Here is a 12,197-nt window from a genome sequence, read left to right as displayed (position 1 = left end):
AAATTTGACTACCTTCTCGTTTTGCTCGTCATTTAGCGTATCCATCGGAACAGACTTCTCAGGATATGGAAAATTTGTTTCGCCATAAACTTTGGTTAAGAGAAAGCCTGAGGTACCTTAAATTATTTTCCTTAGTTTGGTTGCTGAGGTCCTTTGTGCAACGGTTTAACACACGTAAGGGATTCCTTAAGTATGAGACCAAGATAAGGAGAAAAACTCAAATACTTAAGTGAACATTTTAAGGAAACCTTAAAGAGGAGATATAAGGGTGTTTTAGGCAACCGAATGAATTTTAAGGAAACTTTAACTTAAGTTTTTTTGTGCAACCAGGCCCTGGGCTTTACTCAGGGGCACCTTCAGCAGTGAGGCATGCTGGACTCAAACCCGACAACCCTCCGGTTCTTCAGCTAAGTCCCCACGGACGGAGCTACTGCTGCACAGCTGATCAACGGTCAAAACAGGGGGCCAAAACGTTTCTCCGATCACAAGACTGGACACCAGTTTCTCCCAGAATCGTCTTGTCCATAAGTCACACAATGGTTCAGGTCCAGGACACTTCTCACATCATACCGATCTGAAGCTGTCCAATGTGGAACAAACAGCCTGGAGACTCTGCTGACTTACAAACCCAAGCTGAAGACCTCATCGTTTACCGCCACGGTTTAAGTAATGTTCTGTTTAATCAAACATGTTTTATAGTTTTTATTCTGCATGCTTGGTGAAGCTCGGTGGGTAGAAACCAGCTGAAGCACATTTCACAATTATTTAGTGACAGAAAAAGATCAGTTGGATCATTAAACCCCCCAAACTGGCCGACTGTCCTCAGCTGAGAGAATAAAAGTTTACCTGGTTATTATACTGCTCCTATTACTAAAGTAATAACGGCCTGATCGTTCACACGGGATTAACACACTCAAAGAACAAGTCGAACAGATGAAAGCCAATTTTATTGATCAAGTAACATAAATAGGACAAATGTTTCACTGTACATACAACCTGGAAACCAAAGTCAAAATAAATAGTGTCACAGCAATAAATTAAACGCATGAGATGGACCAGTAGACTGTTAGCCTGGAGTCGTCGTTCGTCTCGGAGGACGACAGTGCAGTTCGATGGCTATTTACACACATTTTATTTTACACAGCTTTTTCATTTTCAGCACGTTTCACTTCACTCGTCCGTCTTTACATTTGTCTTTTTTTTTTTAACAACTTCAACAGCAACAATTTAAAAACCTAAGAAAAGCAAAAAAGCAGCGGCTGATTATTAAAAACCTTTAGTTACATGTTACAACAGCTTCGTCACAGCAGTTTCTTTAATACGCGTTCGGTATCAAATACTTCAGTCGGCAGGTTACAAAAATATCACTCTTTTGTTTTAACGAGCGTCTTCAGACGTCAGCGAACGCAGCAGCTCTCGACCCTCAGACCAGAACAAGACCTTTGACCCCGTCTGATGCTGAGCTTGCTGTTGAACGCAACCTGCTCTGCAGCGCTGAGCGCTCACGTTAACTACAAACTAAAAAGACTTTCTGGGATGCCTTTAAAGGGTTTCGGGGGAATCGATGACTCATCCTGTAGAGTTTTAAAGTTTCAAGAAACAGCAGTTTGCTGAATACTCTGCCCGGCAGCAGCTCAGAAGCTCTTCATCATGAAGCTGAAGCTGCGCTCTGGTTGAAAACGGGACGTTTCCTACGTAGCTCGCCAGCTAACGAGCTACATCTGTGAAAAATAGAAAGTGCGGCTCAGATGTTAGCTGTAAAAAAAACACGACTCTTAAATATGTTCCTTCGAACGACACGATGAACGTTTGGTTAGCTGCTGCTAACGGCGTCCTGCGGTTACTGTAGACAACAGATGGGGAATCTTGGATTAAGATCACGAACAGGTTCCATTACGTCATCAATTTATACCCGAGTCCTCTCCAACCAGAAACATCTCGATATCCTCGAGACCAACGAGCAAAAAGTTATTTTCTTTACTACAAATGTGGCTCACATTTAGTTTTAACACCAGTTATAAGCTAAAAAAAAATCTAAGACCTGGACCAGGGTTTTACCGCCCAGGTTTCATCAGCGGGTTGTTTCTGTAGTCTTTATTTCAGGTTCAAATGAAACGTGAGCATCATTTTGTTTTGTGATTGAACAGATCTAAAGAAAGAACGGCTGAGGGGTTTCCCAGACTGTCGGGTTGAGAGCTGCTGCTGAGCTGAACCTCCTGGTCTCAGACTTGGACATCAGGTCTAGATCGCTCTCCTTCGTGTGCATACAATCACAGCTGGAGCGCCGGAAAGTCGACGCCCGGCTGGAGGTGTAGAGGAAACTTAAGAGTCAAAAAACACCTGGACACATACGCTGCAGGTTCTCCGGCGTGCAGCCTCCGAACGCCGCTGGCGAAAAACGGCGTCCTGGTGGCTACAGCTTTCATAGTCCAGCACTGTGTCTGCAACACACGCACACACGCACACACCAAAAATGAAAACGAGAAACAAAAACTGATGTAAACATTTTAGGAAAACAAACAACTCCTGAGACTGTTTCGTCGTCACGCCGCTGCACTGAAAACGTTTTATTATTTGAAAGTGCCCCCCCCTCTCCCTCGCTTCCTGATGATGATGATGATGATGCTGCCAGCCGGGCGGCCAACCGATAACTACGGCGGTCGTGGGCCGGTCCTCTATCACGCCTATGACGCTTACGTTTAAACAACACACATGCGTAAGACGAGCAGCTGCAAAGCAAGTGCAGTGTTTGTCCACTAGGGGGCAGATCAGAGCAGAATTATCCCTGGCGACGCCAAATTATATTCAGCGCATCTAAAAATGGCAACAGTTGTTCGACAACTTAACTACAACTCGTAAGTGGACTGGGGCTTAAGGGCACCCAGATATTCAGTATGTCCTTCCCATAAAGTTTAGGAAACTCAAAATAGACAGATTTAAAAAAAGAACGGTCCAAATCTGACGAGCTGACCACTAGTGTGCCACTAGCCTCAGTCAGTCTCTGCTATCATGACCAGGGACCTGTTAGCTTTAGCCTCAGTCTGTTAGCATGCTATCATGACCAGGGACCTGTTAGCTTTAGCCTCAGTCTGTTAGCATGCTATCATGCACCAGGGCATATTAGCATGCTATCATGACCAGGGACCTGTTAGCTTTAGCCTCAGTCTGTTAGCATGCTATCATGCACCAGGGCATATTAGCATGCTATCATGACCTTGGACCTGTTAGCTTCAGCTTCATTATGTTAGCATGATTATTTTTGATACATATTTAAGACTCTTTGACAGAGTTCTGGTTTTTAAATTAGGCGGCTAGAAACAGATTTTTCAACCAACTGATGGAGCGAACGTTAGCTTAATTAGCTAACTAACTAACTAACGTTTCAGACACCATGGACAAAACACCAGTTTGTAATTGGATGGCAGGTGTCCATTGAAAATTACATATGGGGACACGTAAACTTGATTGTCATAGAAATTAATTGAAACGAGAGATCAGAAGTAAATACGACGAGGTGTTATGGTGTGAGAAAGTAGTGGTAGATCGTTTAAAGTGAAGACGGAAGTTGCCACCAATTTCCCTCCAAAATCCCTTCAATCAGAGGAAACAGGCCCCGACTAAGCGCACATCATCAGAAACCACAAGGATCATAGGAAAGTGACGACCGAACCTCCCTCCATCTTGAAAAATACTGTCCATCAGAGCTGCAGCTGAAGCCTCGTTTTTAGTATGAACTTTGAGTAAAAGCAACCAAAGTTAATTTTCTTTAAAAAACCCCATTACCCTCGAGGTGTGGCTACATGATATCTCAGTGTGTTGTTCAATTTGAATCCAGGACAAATACATCACATATCTTTATCTGTTTGTTGACAGATAGGTCTAGGATGTGTTTAGCCTAGCTTAGCACAAAGACAAGACTAGAAGCAGAGGAAAACTGCTAGCCTAGCCAAGCATCATCAAAGGTTGATTTCAAATGCACTGTAGTTGGCTAAGGAGTTCGTCAACAATCCATCCAAGAGTCAGGTTGGTTTTGTTGGTTAGCGCTAGGGGTCAAAATCTAGATTTTAAATCTCAAACTTTACTGTTAGCCTTAGAGACAAGGACAGAAGCTAGTAAGAAGATACAACAAGTAAATCAGACAGACTTGAAGTTGTTGGAAGAGGTCGTTTTCTTTTTCATCTTGTGCTAGATTCTTTATGTGGGACAATTTTCTTTTTGTCTTTGAGAAGCACGTTAAATCACAAGTATTGGATAGTTTGATATTAAGCCATGAAATATTAGCTTCTTGGCCCCTGGCTCTAGTCAACCACACCCAGACTACAGGATGAACAGGTAACTAGCTGGTTAACTAACTAAATCCAACACGTAAATCAGACACTTGGAATGAACCCAATCAAGACCTAGAAGCTTATCCTAAACTAATTTCTAACATCACTAATTGTTAGCTTTAGAGACGAAGATAAACGCTAACAAGAAGATACAACATGTAAATCAGACAGACATCAAGCTGTATGAAGGTAGATTTAATTTCCTCATTTGGTGTAGCTAGGCTAACAGTTTCCCCCTGCTTTCAGTCTTTGTGCTAAGCTAGGCTAAACGTGCCCTGTCTGTGTACTGGACACAGATGAAACTGATGTCCAATCTGGAACATGTAACTTAACAAAAGGGATTTCAGCTGGACTAAATATAGTTGGACCATTTAGGCTTGAACTGCAGCAATAACGCAGTAAAAAATGGACTTTGTTGACATCTGTAGATGTGAAAGTCAAACACGATAAGTTTTCCTTCTAAACACGGACATTTTCGGACCAAAGTGAAGGAAAACATTTTGTTGAACTACTTCTACAGTAGACTAACAACCGGTTTTAGAAGCACTGGAACTTGTTAACCAGATGTTTTTGGTCACCTGGTGGTGATGTTGAACCTTTCATGGTGCAGGTTTGTGTACAATAAGCTACCGGACACACACACACACAGACAGACAAGTGCACACTTCAGAAACACACAAACAAAAAACATTTTCCCTTGAGAGTCCTGACAGCTTCGGGCGTTGAGGGTAGACCGTCCGGACGAAAAGCGCTGCTCTTACCCGCGTCTACCCGAGCTCAAACTACTCGACTCATCTTCACAAAGTTCTCCCCAAGGATGAAAAGAGTTTTGATTGCTAAACCTACGCAGACACAAACATCCCCGTTCCCTTTGTCAGGTGTTCATGATTTAAGGTAGTTCGGGTGAAATCAAAACCAGAAAAGAAAGCCTCCTCGGGGTGGAAACCTAGCGAGTTCATTGGCCACAACAGACTGCGATGGAGGACATCGTCTGAAGGCGGCGATGTCATTAAACCAGACAGCACTTTTAACGACATGCAGCGAAAGCTTGGCAGGTCAGAAAAAACAAATACTTCTAGGTGATGTGTTGAACATACCGGCAAAATCCAGGATCCACAGGTTCCACAAAAAGAAAGATGAAAACGGCGAACAAGGAAGGGAGACTGAGATGCGTCTGCATAAGCAAGGCTTCTACCACTACGAGAGCTGGCGGTTGGCGACTTATTTAGCACTCCGATCTTGGAGGTAAGCGGCAGCGGGCGTTTTATTGGAGGCGTCCGCCAGGCCAAGGAAAAAGACAGCGTCAGCATCAGCGTTGACCCCTCGACAGGTCGAGTCCCGGCGACCCGCGGTGGGATCAGGAGTCAAGACACGAGTGCGAACGAACAAAATCCAGCCCAGGCACGAAAACCCCGTCCCACACCTCGAGAAAAATACAAAACAAAAAAGAGAAACTTTTGGCTTTGAGGTTATGTACAGTGACTGTACATAAGTGTGGAGACAGTTTGATGTCCATCAAGTTTCCACAGACGTGCAGGACTGGATGTTGGCGAGCCGGCGCCGGCGTCAAAGGTCAGGGTCAAGTCTTCTTGTAGGGAGAGGGTGGAGCTAACCGTGTAAGTCTATGTGTATGTGTGTTTGTGTGTGTAGTGATTCTACAGTCAGCTTTATTTTCCATCTGTTGTGTGGATATGGACCCTCAACAAGCTCCGCCCCCTCCCACTAGGTCCACCGCCAGCTACTGGCGGACCTCGTTGGCGATCAGACTGTCCTCCCCTGACTGAAAATCCGCCTCATTGATGCTGCTCCCTCCGTTCAGCATCTCCTCGTCCTGGGACGACCCTCGGTCCTCCTCGCCGCTGCCACCGCCCGGCTCGTCTGAGTTTGGGTCCTGGAGCACCTGGGCAATGTACATCTGCTGCTGCTGCTGCTGCTGTTGCTGCTGCTGCTGCTGCTGCTGCTGCCGCCGCTGGACCACAAAAAAACCCACAACAAACAGGTTAACCAGCGAGTAGTATGTAGCTGCAGTACTGGAGGCTGCAGTTTCAGGACCGCAATCCTTGGACCAGAACTGCATTTCTAGAACCCTTGCTTACTTTGATACTGCCAGCTAGCTGACTGGTTACTCTTGACAGCCCCTCAAGGCCGATTACCCTCGCCACAACCATCAGCGAGTGTGTGCCAAAGCTTAAGTTATTGATTATAAGCATGTTGACCGGTTAACCCTACAGCTGCTAGCTGACAGGGTTAACCTCCTTTGTGTTGCTGTGCATTACCACCACCACTCCAATAGATGGCGCTGTCGCAAAAGAACTACGGTCCCAGGATTGCAGGGGTCCTGAAACTGCAGCCTCCTGTACTGCAGCTACATAATATTGTAACCAGCAAGGGGAGCGAAAAACCACCACAAACAGGTTAACCAGCAGTTGTGTGTTTGCAAGCTACGCAGGATCTTTTTAGAGTTAAAGACTAGCCGGAGTCGCCACACTGAGCTTCCATCCACACTCCTACGTTCTTGTTTTAAACCTCAGACCTTCTGATACTTTTGCACCTGCCATCTGGAACTAAAACAGAGAATCTGAACATCTAAGAGACTGAAAACACTAACTGTTTTGGTTTTAAACTCCGGGGTAGAGTGTTACTGCTGACCGGTGAAAACAATGACGCTCACGTTTGGCTTCCTGATTGGCTCTTATCAGCTCTTGTCAGTCAAAGCAGAAACACGATGCTGCTGACAGAGTTTTATTAAAATATGTTGTACTGTGTAAATAACACTTCTACTCATGCACTGTGCAAGTCGTGTTCCTTTCACTAACAGTTCCACTTCGCTGTTGGTCCATACTGGTCCAAGAAATTTCTGCTGTTCTTCATTCGTCTCTAGTAGAACTTTCTTCTTTAGTCGAGCTGCGGAGTAGACAACCTGCTTCCTGTTTACACCGGCACGCACGTGCGTAGTGTATGTGAACGGTCACGTGATGTGCATTTTAATTTGTTTGAATCTAGACGGAGATTAATTCTTATACGCAGCTAAAACGCTGGTGGGGATGGAAAATGTAGTAGTGTGGATGGAGCCTGAGTTTCCAAATCAAAGCTATGAGCGAGTGTTTCATGCAGTCTATGATCATACATAATAAAAAGAACTGGGTTCTTGTTTCATACTGACAAATCTTTTGTACTTTCCATAGAAAAAAGTCTTAAAGGTTGGCATATAATGTCTGAGTCCTAGTCTTGTTGACTTTTTCTATGATGGAACAAATCCAGATTTAAATCATCTCTCCCGTTATGAGCTGTATTTGATTTATATACAGTCCATGTTCTTAACAAGTAAAAGTAAGAAACCTAAACTGGATCCTAACCCTAAAGGTCCTTAGAGATATAGTTCGATCTTGTGTGCACAATGTAATAACTTGAGCGCAACTTGTAAGTGAGCCACCTGAGATTTGGTGGTGGGGGAGGACGAGGGACGAGCTGGACGTCCATTCTCGACGGCGTCCACATCGTTCTCCTTGGTGTCGATCTGAGACGGAGACACAGAGGGAGACAGTGTAAACACCAACACGGATGTTTCACACACGTTCCTTTGGGAACCTTCACTAAAAGAAGTTGCTGTACCTTGTAGTTGTGAGCGCTGAGGTACTTAAAGTGTCCGAAGCAGACGTGGGACAGACAGACCACGATGGTGATGATCAGCACCACCAAGGTGAACATGGACGTCGCGGTCTCGAAACCTGAAAGCACATTAGCAGTTTTAATTAGCATTCACACAAACATAGATTGAATGTTTATCCGGGTTAGGTTCAACCATTGAAAGGACACGTTCAACGGTACGCTTCCTGTGATAGGTTCAAATGGTGTCTTGACTGACTTGAGGCTTGCTCTGGACAAGATAATGATATTGATCAAGTGGTTTGTCCAGTGGGGGGAGGGGGGGAGGGGCGGCTTACCTGTGCGTACAGTGGAGAAGAAGAGCAACCAGAAGAGGCAGAGGATGGGTGCGGCCACAACCTGGGTGACGGCCCCGGAATGGATCTTCTTGTCCAGTTTGGAGGGCAGGTAGGCGTAGTACATGTTGTATCTGTCCACCAGGTGTTTCAGCAGCATGTACATCAGACCTGGTTCAGGAAGTCCCACAGACGACTTAACATATCTGATCAGTCATTACTGACGGGCTAGAGACGGAACTTGATTTGGACTTATGTGGATTGACTTGGGACTCGGCCTGGATTTGAATTGACTGATATGATACTTATTTGGACTTGCCACTAAAGTCCTACAAACAACTGTGGTGACTAGTATTACCCTTAGTACTAGTGCTGTGGTACTATATTCTTGTACTATATTGTATTACAGATGCTGTCGTAGTAGCAGTGCAGTATGGGGTGTGGTGTACTTGAGACTGACCGAAGGGGACGATGATGGGGCAGGTGATACTGTAGGCCATCACCACCGTGAAGACGTTCATCATCCAGGCGTACGCCGCTCCGAACTGAAACTCATAGGCCTGGTGCTGCAGGGACCAAACACAGGCTTTAAACAGGACACAGCAGCAGCAGCAACAGCAGCGCCCCCATGAGGCTGCAATGTTGAGGCACGTCAGTCCTCTTAGTCAGGGTCACCATCAGTCAGAGTCACTGTCCGTCCTCTTAGTCAGGGTCACCATCAGTCAGAGTCACTGTCCGTCCTCTTAGTCAGGGTCACTGTCCGTCCTCTCGATCAGGGTCACGGTCAGTCCTCTTAGTCAGGGTCACGGTCAGTCAGAGTCACTGTCCGTCCTCTCGATCAGGGTCAGGGTCAGTCATCTTAGTCAGGGTCACTGTCCGTCCTCTCGATCAGGGTCACGGTCAGTCCTCTTAGTCAGGGTCACCATCAGTCAGAGTCACTGTCCGTCCTCTCGGTCAGGGTCACGGTCAGTCCTCTCGGTCAGGGTCACGGTCAGTCCTCTCGGTCAGGGTCACGGTCAGTCCTCTTAGTCAGGGTCACGGTCAGTCAGAGTCACTGTCCGTCCTCTCAGTCAAGGTCACCATCAGTCAGTGTCACTGTCCGTCCTCTCGATCAGGGTCACGGTCAGTCCTCTTAGTCAGGGTCACCATCAGTCAGAGTCACTGTCCGTCCTCTCGATCAGGGTCAGGGTCAGTCATCTTAGTCAGGGTCACTGTCCGTTCTCTCGGTCAGGGTCACGGTCAGTCCTCTCGGTCAGGGTCACGGTCAGTCCTCTCGGTCAGGGTCAGGGTCACGGTCAGTCCTCTTAGTCAGGGTCACGGTCAGTCAGAGTCACTGTCCGTCCTCTCAGTCAGGGTCACGGTCAGTCAGAGTCACGGTCCGTCCTCTCGGTCATGGTCACGGTCAGTCCTCTTAGTCAGGGTCAGGGTCCGTCCTCTTAGTCAGGGTCACCATCAGTCAGAGTCACTGTCCGTCCTCTCGATCAGGGTCAGGGTAAGTCATCTCAGTCAGGGTCACGGTCAGTCCTCTCGGTCAGGGTCACGGTCAGTCAGAGTCACTGTCCGTCCTCTCGGTCATGGTCACGGTCAGTCCTCTTAGTCAGGGTCACGGTCAGTCAGAGTCACTGTCAGTCCTCTTAGTCAGGGTCACGGTCAGTCAGAGTCACTGTCAGTCCTCTTAGTCAGGGTCACGGTCAGTCAGAGTCACTGTCCGTCCTCTTAGTCAGGGTCACGTCAGTCCTCTTAGTCAGGGTCACTGTCTGTCCTCTCGATCAGGGTCACCATCAGTCAGAGTCACTGTCCGTCCTCTCGATCAGGGTCACGGTCAGTCATCTTAGTCAGGGTCACCATCAGTCAGAGTCACTGTCCGTCCTCTCGATCAGGGTCACGGTCAGTCCTCTCAGTCAGGGTCACGGTCAGTCCTCTCGATCAGGGTCAGGGTCAGTCATCTTAGTCAGAGTCACTGTCCGTCCTCTCGGTCAGGGTCACGGTCAGTCCTCTTAGTCAGGGTCACGGTCAGTCAGAGTCACTGTCCGTCCTCTCGGTCATGGTCACGGTCACGGTCAGTCCTCTCGGTCAGGGTCACGGTCAGTCCTCTTAGTCAGGGTCACGGTCAGTCAGAGTCACTGTCCGTCCTCTCGGTCATGGTCACGGTCACGGTCAGTCCTCTCGATCAGGGTCAGAGTCAGTCCTCTTAGTCAGAGTCACTGTCCGTCCTCTCGGTCATGGTCACGGTCAGTCCTCTTAGTCAGAGTCACTGTCCGTCCTCTCGGTCATGGTCACGGTCAGTCCTCTTAGTCAGAGTCACTGTCCGTCCTCTCGGTCAGGGTCACCATCAGTCAGAGTCACTGTCCGTCCTCTCGGTCAGGGTCACGGTCAGTCCTCTCGGTCATGGTCACGGTCAGTCCTCTTAGTCAGGGTCACCATCAGTCAGAGTCACTGTCCGTCCTCTTAGTCAGGGTCACGTCAGTCCTCTTAGTCAGAGTCACTGTCCGTCCTCTCGATCAGGGTCACGGTCAGTCATCTTAGTCAGGGTCACTGTCCGTCCTCTCGATCAGGGTCACGGTCAGTCCTCTTAGTCAGGGTCACCATCAGTCAGAGTCACGGTCCGTCCTCTCGGTCAGGGTCACGGTCAGTCCTCTTAGTCAGGGTCACAGTCCGTCCTCTTAGTCAGGGTCACCATCAGTCAGAGTCACTGTCCGTCCTCTCGATCAGGGTCAGGGTCAGTCATCTCAGTCAGGGTCACTGTCCGTCCTCTCGGTCAGAGTCACTGTCCGTCCTCTTAGTCAGGGTCACTGTCCGTCCTCTTAGTCAGGGTCACTGTCCGTCCTCTCGATCAGGGTCACCATCAGTCAGAGTCACTGTCCGTCCTCTCGATCAGGGTCACGGTCAGTCCTCTTAGTCAGGGTCACGGTCAGTCAGAGTCACTGTCCGTCCTCTTAGTCAGGGTCACGTCAGTCCTCTTAGTCAGGGTCACTGTCCGTCCTCTCGATCAGGGTCACCATCAGTCAGAGTCACTGTCCGTCCTCTCGATCAGGGTCACTGTCCGTTCTCTCGATCAGGGTCACGGTCAGTCCTCTTAGTCAGGGTCACGGTCAGTCAGAGTCACTGTCCGTCCTCTCGGTCATGGTCACGGTCAGTCCTCTCGATCAGGGTCAGGGTCAGTCATCTTAGTCAGGGTCACGGTCCGTCCTCTTAGTCAGGGTCACCATCAGTCAGAGTCACTGTCCGTCCTCTCGATCAGGGTCAGGGTCAGTCATCTCAGTCAGGGTCACTGTCCGTCCTCTCGGTCAGAGTCACTGTCCGTCCTCTCGGTCATGGTCACGGTCAGTCCTCTTGGTCATGGTCACGGTCAGTCCTCTTAGTCAGGGTCACGGTCAGTCAGAGTCACTGTCCGTCCTCTTAGTCAGGGTCACGTCAGTCCTCTTAGTCAGGGTCACTGTCCGTCCTCTCGATCAGGGTCACCATCAGTCAGAGTCACTGTCCGTCCTCTCGATCAGGGTCACGGTCAGTCATCTTAGTCAGGGTCACCATCAGTCAGAGTCACTGTCCGTCCTCTCGATCAGGGTCACTGTCCGTTCTCTCGATCAGGGTCACGGTCAGTCCTCTTAGTCAGGGTCACCATCAGTCAGAGTCACTGTCCGTCCTCTCGGTCAGGGTCACAGTCAGTCCTCTTAGTCAGGGTCACGGTCAGTCAGAGTCACTGTCCGTCCTCTCGGTCATGGTCACGGTCAGTCCTCTCGATCAGGGTCAGGGTCAGTCATCTTAGTCAGGGTCACTGTCCGTCCTCTCGGTCAGGGTCACGGTCAGTCCTCTTAGTCAGGGTCACGGTCAGTCAGAGTCACTGTCCGTCCTCTCGGTCATGGTCACGGTCAGTCCTCTTAGTCAGAGTCACTGTCCGTCCTCTCGGTCAGGGTCACCATCAGTCAGA

At 48.3% G+C, this 12,197-nt stretch overlaps 1 protein-coding gene across 2 annotated transcripts in view; it reads right to left on the bottom strand.

The window, feature by feature from the left end:
* Window positions 1-928: 928 nt before the first annotated feature.
* Window positions 929-12,197, bottom strand: part of LOC123969655 (CSC1-like protein 2) — a 38,754-nt gene continuing 27,485 nt past the window's right edge. For both annotated transcript variants that reach the window (XM_046047252.1, XM_046047253.1), the window contains 5 exons: window positions 8,730-8,835; window positions 8,273-8,440; window positions 7,941-8,056; window positions 7,762-7,845; window positions 929-6,297 (listed from right to left, as the gene is read on the bottom strand). In XM_046047252.1, the coding sequence (XP_045903208.1) occupies window positions 6,067-6,297; window positions 7,762-7,845; window positions 7,941-8,056; window positions 8,273-8,440; window positions 8,730-8,835 (705 nt within the window). In that variant the 3' untranslated portion in view covers window positions 929-6,066. The remainder of the gene's footprint in view (window positions 6,298-7,761; window positions 7,846-7,940; window positions 8,057-8,272; window positions 8,441-8,729; window positions 8,836-12,197) is intronic.

The sequence above is a fragment of the Micropterus dolomieu genome, linkage group LG04 (assembly GCF_021292245.1).
Source record: "Micropterus dolomieu isolate WLL.071019.BEF.003 ecotype Adirondacks linkage group LG04, ASM2129224v1, whole genome shotgun sequence".
NCBI classification, from domain to species: domain Eukaryota; kingdom Metazoa; phylum Chordata; class Actinopteri; order Centrarchiformes; family Centrarchidae; genus Micropterus; species Micropterus dolomieu.
The sequence above is the reverse complement of the archived record's forward strand: the minus strand, read 5'-3'. Positions and strand labels throughout refer to the sequence as shown.